Source organism: Microtus ochrogaster, chromosome 7 (assembly GCF_000317375.1).
Source record: "Microtus ochrogaster isolate Prairie Vole_2 chromosome 7, MicOch1.0, whole genome shotgun sequence".
Taxonomy (NCBI): domain Eukaryota; kingdom Metazoa; phylum Chordata; class Mammalia; order Rodentia; family Cricetidae; genus Microtus; species Microtus ochrogaster.
The window spans coordinates 56,483,324-56,491,092 of NC_022014.1; the positions used below are offsets into that span (position 1 = coordinate 56,483,324).

General features: G+C 48.2%; 1 protein-coding gene across 1 annotated transcript in view; it reads left to right on the forward strand.

The window, feature by feature from the left end:
* The first annotated feature begins 6,803 nt into the window (after positions 1-6,803).
* The window catches only part of Slit3 (slit guidance ligand 3), a 597,086-nt gene continuing 596,120 nt past the window's right edge, over positions 6,804-7,769 (forward strand). Inside the window, exon 1 of the mRNA XM_013347495.2 lies at positions 6,804-7,384. Within this exon, the coding sequence (XP_013202949.2) occupies positions 7,188-7,384 (197 nt within the window). The 5' untranslated portion in view covers positions 6,804-7,187. The remainder of the gene's footprint in view (positions 7,385-7,769) is intronic.

The window sequence follows — 7,769 nt, forward strand, 5'->3', positions numbered from 1 at the left end:
AAAAAAAAACCAAAACAAAAACAAAAAAAAAAAAAGATTTTTTTGGGGGGGGGAGGTTCTAATGTCATTGCCTTTTACACATGATTCTAGTTTTTTCCTTCATATATCTCTATCATATTTGCAGGCTACCCCAGGGCCCTCCCCTGACTTCTTTCTATATATCCAAGCCAACAGGCTAAGGGACAGGGCTTGGGTTTTTGCATAAGAGACTTCAGAGATAAGTTAAAAGTAATATTTATCATTTATGCCCATATTCCACTGGTCAGAACAAGACATGTACCCTCCATCTAACTTCATAACAGGTTGAGAAATGTAGTTTTCCTGTGTGCCTGGAAGAAGAAATTAGGTCTGCGAGCGACAAGTGAGCCTCAGTCACAACAGAGGATTTTATTGACCCTTGTGAGGAATAGACCGTTAATACATGCAAAATATTCAGAGCCATGCCCAGCACTCTCAGAGACGTCCATGTTTCCAACCGGGTTACAGGAGGATATCCTCTGAGTCTGCTCTAAGTTTCACTGGCTGAACAAGGCTGCTGTCCCGAGGCTTCTGTTAAACCCAACAGCTGGCTAGAGATGCAGCGAGCTCCCATTGTCCAAGAAGGCCAGCAAGGTATGCAGATGTTACCACCAATCCGAGTGGCACACCCTCTGCTTTGTTTACTATGGTTCCCTGGGTGGGGCAGTTCTATGCACTGGTGTTTTGGTTAATTAGGTGATTAATATTCTTCAGTCTGGTGCACCATTTCCCCCGTGACAGGCCTTCCTTTGTTTAGATTTGAGATAAATTCTCATCCAGTCTCTAAGAGGTTTGGGGTGTCACTCATTTCTGCACAGCTCTGGGATCTACATGGTGGCCTTGAGAACCAAGAGTCTGACCTTACACCAGCTGGGTTGCTTCTTGATGCCCAACTTTAGGGAAATAGGATCAGTCTGTGGGAAAGACACTTTGGGGGATGTCTCTTGTTTCTTCTGGGGGATTTCGGTTTAAATCACCTCTCAAGTGCAGGGTCATGGTCTTTGCACAGAGCCTCCCATTACTAAGGTGAGACAACAAGGGCACAGTCAAAGACACTTCAGAAAACAGAGCTCTTTTCCCAGACTGACTTTCAAGCCAATAGAAAAGACCTCACACTCTCTTCTTTTCCATCTTCCCCAAATCCTTTTTTCTTATGCCCTCCACTTCTCTATGCATGCAGCCTTACCTTTCTTCCTTCAATGTAGGGCCGTTCTCTATCTGTCCTTCAAAGCCAGACCATATGTTCTCAGTCCTTTCAATCCAGCTTGAAGTGGTTCCCTCTCAGATTGTGTGGAGCACTTATCTAAACGACACCCACATCGGCAACATTTATTATATCCCACTTTGTGTGTGTGTGTGTGTGTGTGTGTATCTTACTTTTTCCTTCTCAGCTGTAGTTTGGGCAGCTGGCTTGTGTCTTCTTGAAAAATCTGAGTTCTCAATAAATACTTGCTTCGTTGATGATTTCAAATGACTGCTACTCAGACTGGGCAAATGGGTAAATTAATTTTTTTGTTATATCACCTTAAACTATGCAGAAACAAGGCCACCAGCTCCTGCTTTTTCACATGTCCCAGCTTTACAACCACAGGTAACTGGATTGTTCTCTCCAGTTTTAGTTGGAACAATCCTGAGCAAGGAATATGATTAAAACATGACAGTCTCCAAAATGATGGAGGTAGATCATATGAGAAGAAGAACATTCCGAGTGATAGCCACACTATTGAGTGGAATGCTATCTAATGCAGGTAAGCCTGGGGTTTTAATCAGTCCCCCTTTTTCTTCTCTAGAAGAATTTATTTTAAAATCATATACTCATTCACCAAAAGTCTGTCTAGTCTGTGTAGATCCTGTCTTTGGATTGTGTTAATAAAGTAGCTATAAACCTTCAGTACTCTTTCTTTTTCTGGAGAGAAAAACATCTTTGATATAATAATAATAATAATATTTATAACATTCATGATGATGATGATAGTGTCCTTCCAGGTTCAACTGATAGAGCCTTTCCCTGAATTCTATATATTTTATAAATGATCTAAAATCTATATGCATGAATTATTCTCTCTTCTAGTAAGATTTAACACGGACCAACATCTCAACACAAGTTGGGGGTTTTATCTTCTCCCCGAGTCCTTGTTCCCTGACTCCATAAAGATCTGTGGGTAGCTCTGTGAGGGACTGTCAGCTTCAGGGTCCCTCGTGGTAAATGGATAAATCAACACGAAGCAGCAGAAGAGAGTCAGTTTAGAGACTGTAGGTAAAGAGGAGGTAGGAATCAGGAATCAGCCACAAAATGGGAAACATTCGAGGCTTAGTAATGATAGCAAACCACTTCTAACGCCTACCTCCTATAGGAGATAGAAGATGAAACTGGTTACCAAGGAGACAGGTAGATGGAGGAGAGGGATGCTGGACGCAAGCTTCCCCCATTAGTAGAAGACAGACAAGGCCAGATTCTAGCTCTTTTAGCAGAAGGCCTAAGCTCTCTCCTCCAGCTCTCTGAGCAAGCTCTGCATGTGGTCAGACCTGAGGAAGTGCAGGTGATAGATAGATCAGCTTTCTAGGAATATAACTGCCTCTGACAGAGGGCAGAGGGTGGATCTGAGGAATCCACCAGACATCCCCGAACAGATGATTGGCCACGCTGAAGAGAAGTCAATGTATCAGGAAAGAAGGAGAGGAGAATGGATATGTTCTGCAATGGCACAGAAAGAATGGAGCCCCCACTTCCCCTAAAAGAAGTCATGCGGGTCACCTTAAGTAAACTTGTCACAGGATGCCAGATAAACTAGCTGATTGGGACAATTGTTGACACAATTGGTCATTTAGCAGTCATCAAAGGTTTGCTTAGACCTGTAGGCATTGAACATTCAAAAGTTGATTCAGCATATCTCTCGGTATGCTTGGCATTTAAAAAAACAAGGTTGGAAGCAATGGATTAGGCAGGCTCACTAATCTGTTAGAATCTGTTAGTCCCAGCATGGCGGTGGTGGTTCATGCTTTTAATTCCAGCATTCGAGAGGTAGAGCCTGATGGATCTCTGAGTTTGAGGCCAGCCTGGCCTACAAAGGGAGTTCCAGGACAGTAAGGCCTACACAGAGAAACCCTGTCTCAAAAAAACAAAACAAAACAACAACAACAACAAAAACAAAACAAAAAGAATCTAAAAATCTAACAGTCTGGATCATCTAGGCTTTCTGAAGGGATTGATAGACAAGGGGAACCTGGGCCAGAGATAAAAGGCGGAGCAGAAAATGATGTCTTGGGGAACTACTGAGTGGGAAGGACAGAGAGAGAGAGAGACACACACACAGAGATAGAGACAGAGAGAAGGAGGCAGATGAGCTGGAAGAGCAGATCCCAGTTTCCCAGCTCATAACTGCATCTTAGAAAGACTCTTTGATCTTTAGGACAAAATATGGATTCACAGAGCCAAAGCAATTAAGCAATGAAGTAATATTTGTGGGAGCCAAAGAGAGCAACAGCCACAACTGAATCCAGGGTCCAGATTCCTGCAGGAGGACCAGAGACGAGCAGGGGCCAGATGCGAGACTGGACAGGAGTGGCTGTGTGCTGTGGGACCGAGGAGGTGCTTCCCAGGCGAGCCGCCTTTCCACACCTCTGCCACCTTTGTAGCTAACAACCTCACCATGCCTGTTTTCCATTGACAAAGGAGCTCCTTACTCCCTGCCAGCCAACTGGACTTGACATGGAAGTGGTACCAGCTGCTTTTGTCTTCTCTAGTGAGAAGAGGGATCACATGACCCATCCAAACTAGTCCACACCTTGAATCGTACTAGGAATTTGGAAGTCTTATGACATCTCACTTTTGTTCTAGCCTTCTTTGAAGTCCTTTTCGGTTCTTTCCTTAAAAGTCTTTGTGCTACCAAGGCTTTCTTTATTCAAGCATAATGTCTTTTATGATCCTGATGTTCTACTGTTATTGTATATTGTTTGCAACCAGAACACCTCATCTGACTATGGTGGCCTGGTAGGGAAACAAAACAGGTGATGGAGAGGCCTGAAATGAATTTTCTTGGGGGATGGGCGGGTGTCTGAAAAAGAAAGGGGAAATTAAAAAAAAAAGTTGGCTCAAAAGGCTTTTGTAGAACTCTGAAAATCATACCACAGAGTGAAAGTTATCTTTGGCATATATATGGGCATAGAAAGTTCTACCCAGCAGCCTGACCTCCTAATGATTTACCCAGACGTCTCCAATGGGGCTGGCTAATTCTTCCAGGAGGAGATTGACATATTGTGAAGATGACCCAGAGTTAGGCAGAGGGGGGAACAGAGTCCTGGATCCTGGTCCAAAGCCTCTCACTGATTAGCTGGGTGGCTTTACACAGATGCCCACCTCTCTGAGATTCACTTTCCTTCCTAGTAAAAGAAAAGGCCTGCATTACATTTGAGATTCTGAGCTTATATTCCAAGAGAGTTTTGTGTTAACACCAAAAGAGGTTAACTGGGAAACTAGTCAGCAAACCTACAGAAAATCTCCAAGAAGGGAGCGATACTTTTATCTTTGCCATGGAAATCTTTCCCCCTAAGAAGAAACATGCGGTGCAGCCATCGCCAGAAGATGGATAGGTGTAGAACTGCACAATTAGGTGATTTCAGGTCTCTGCACACCGTGGTGTTCTGTTTACCTGTGTCTTTTCCACTTGCCCCTTCCTTAAGGACGACTGACTGACTTCTGAAGGACCCATGTGGTCTATTTTAAGGGGCTTCTCCCAGGAAGTAGCACATTTGAATGCCTATGAAGTCATTTAAAGATCTAGTAGGCTCTCAAACCCTCCAGCAGCTTAAATAGAAACACACAAGTTCCCACTGTGCTAAGAGTACCCACCCGGACACAGCCTGTAGGGCTGCAAACCATGCTTTAGCACACACGCATTTCAGAAAACAAAGACAACTCTCCCCTTAGCTGCTCCAGACAGTCTGAGATGCTTTTGTGCCCTTGGGTCCTTGCCTGGTCCTCTCATCTGCCACAGTCCTGGTACTAAATTAGTTCAAGGTTTGAAGGAAAGCTTCAGAGGAAGGAGGCAAAGGCATGTTTGGAGTTCTTAAATGCTGAAGTCACCCAGAGATGCAGAGTCTAGCTCCTTTCTGACCACCAGAGGGCGATGGCAACGGCATCTGGGCAGAGAATTATTCCCAAGAATAACAGCAAAAAACTGCACCTCCTGTTCTTATGAACGATGCTGGAGTTGGGGTATGAGTGTATGAGTGTGTGTGTGTGAGAGAGAGAGAGAGAGTGAGAAGTGGGGGGAGGTATGCAATTGGGTGCCTGGAGCAAAGACTCCAAAAATCTGCAAAGTATAATAAAATAAAATTTGCACCTCTGCTATATATTTATAGTATGTAGTCAAGCAGCTGAAAGTTTCCTTTAAGGAAAACGAAGACATCAGAATAGTGTTCATATGAAAGAAAAGAGAATTCCCAGAAACACAGTTGTTAGTAGGAAGTTAGAACTTCCATGTTCTCCTTTGTATGTGATTACACGTTGTGTGTGTGTGTGAAAGTGCGTGTGACTGTGTATAGTTAAGAGTATAGGCTGCGTGTGTGTGTGCGTGAGCGTGTGTGTGTGTGTGTGTGTTCATGTGTGTTCATGTGTGTGAATGTAAGCAAGGCTCTTTCAGACCTTTCCAGTATGAGGGGATCTCAAAGAAGTCTGGGCAATACTTCCTCCTGTTCCTGCCCCTTCCCTTCAAACAAACAAACAAAATCATTCCTATAAGCATTTATGGAACTTCTAACACAGTCCTTCCCCACCAGCATCTGGAAAAGCTCAGACCAGCCAATTTAGAGCAGGCACTGGCAGAATGAAGGCAAGGCTGGGGGGTTGGGGGTAGAAGGAATGATGGGTGCCTTGCAGGCTAAGGCAAAAATCACTTTCTCTTCTTTGATGGGGGGAGGAGGTCGGACAGGACGATGGCACCTTTATTTGACAAAGGCTCACAGGTGACACGAATGCCCCAGAGTCATCCAAACAGGAAGTAGATGATCGAGACCCTGAAGTGTTGTTGTCAATACAGGGGGTTCAAGTAAGTGCCTTTACTACAATCAGCCACATTTAGCGGGCATTGTCTAGCAAAGCTGGATTTCTCCTGATAGAATATGCCAGCAGTGCCCCCCCCACACCACACACACACACACAGAGAGAGAGAGAGAGAGAGAGAGAGAGAGAGAGAGAGAGAGAGAGAGAGAGAGAGAGAGAGAGAGGTGGCTGTGGAGTGTATTCCTACCCCTAAGCCCTATAGGAAGTACTTGTTGATCTTAGTGAATACTAGACGGGGTAGGGACAAAGTTTCCATGGATAAATGTGCCAGGGCACAGCATACCTAGAAGCTGTGTGACTTCGGGTAAGTACTCCACTTAGTCCAACCTTGGTTTTTTTTTTTTTTAACCTAAAAAAAACAGGCCTCTTTTCTAATGCTTCCATGTTGGGACTGAGAAGACAGCTCAGTGCCGGAATTAAAAAAAAAAAAGCCACAAGCTTTATCCTTTACTCCCAAGAATGGGTGAATTTCCATGTGTCGTTCCTGGGGTCCGCCCGACCAAGTTCCTTTCCTTCCCAGCTGGGTCCCTCTACCTCCCCTGTCGCCTCCTCCCTCCGGGCTCTTGGTTGCTCCTGCAAAGTTCCCAACTTAGTCGACGTGACAAGCAGCGCAGCCAATGGGAGGCGGAGCTGGTGTTTTGGGAGGGGGGCGGGAGGGCCGGGCCCCGCGTCTCCGGTGTCTGCTCTGCTCAGTGAATGGAGAGAGCTAGCGCCGGCCAGCTCTCCCGGCCACCCCGTGCCCTGGTCGCCTCCGTGCTCCGGAGCCCAGCCTTGAGCCGGACTTCCCGGGGCGCCGTGTTCCTCGGCGCTCAGCCCAGGACCCAGACTGAGCTCGCACCTCTGCCGGCGACCCAGAGGGACCCGGGGACGCTCGGTACCTGGGCACCGTGAGTGATGCGCAGCGGGGCAGCGCCAGCCCCACGGATGGAGCTGCTGCCGCCGCCCGGCGCGCCCCGCTCCGCCCGCGCCCCGTGCGCCTGAACGCCGCGCCCGCCCCTCCTCCGCGCCAACTCCGCCGCCCGCCCCCCAGGCCGCCCGCGCGCCTCCTCGGGCTCCTCGTGTCCCGCCGCGCCAGGCAGCCTCCTCTGGGCGCGGGCGCTTGCACACTATGGCCCCGCGGCGGACCTGGGCTGGCGCCGCCGTGCGCGCCCGCCTGGCGCTGGCCTTGGCACTGGTGAGCGTCCTGAGCGGACCCCCCGCTGCCGCCTGCCCCACCAAGTGTACCTGCTCCGCCGCTAGCGTGGACTGCCACGGGCTGGGCCTGCGAGCCGTTCCCCGGGGCATCCCCCGCAACGCAGAGCGCCTGTGAGTACCCACCCCGCCCGCGCAGGCCACCCACCCCGCTCCTACGGAGTCGCCCTCGGGGCGCCAGGTCCTTCCCTCCTCTCCAGCACGCTGGGGACGACCTCAGTTTTCCCCTCCACCATCAGACACTCTCGCTAAGTTGGGGGTGGCGTGGCTTTGGGCAGGTGTGGAGAGAAGAGTCCGAGTTCCCCGGTGTTGGGGACCGGGGAATGCCTCTGTGGGTGAGGGCTCTGGGAGCTCATCTACTGACAGCTCCGGAGAAGAAAGCTGATATAGAAGGCATGGGGTGGGGAAGTGTGGTGGTCTCAAGGTTTGAGGTTGTGTGCAAGGGGTCCAAGCTCCTTACTTCTTAAAGAGAGGGTGAGGGAGCAAGCTAGACGACGAT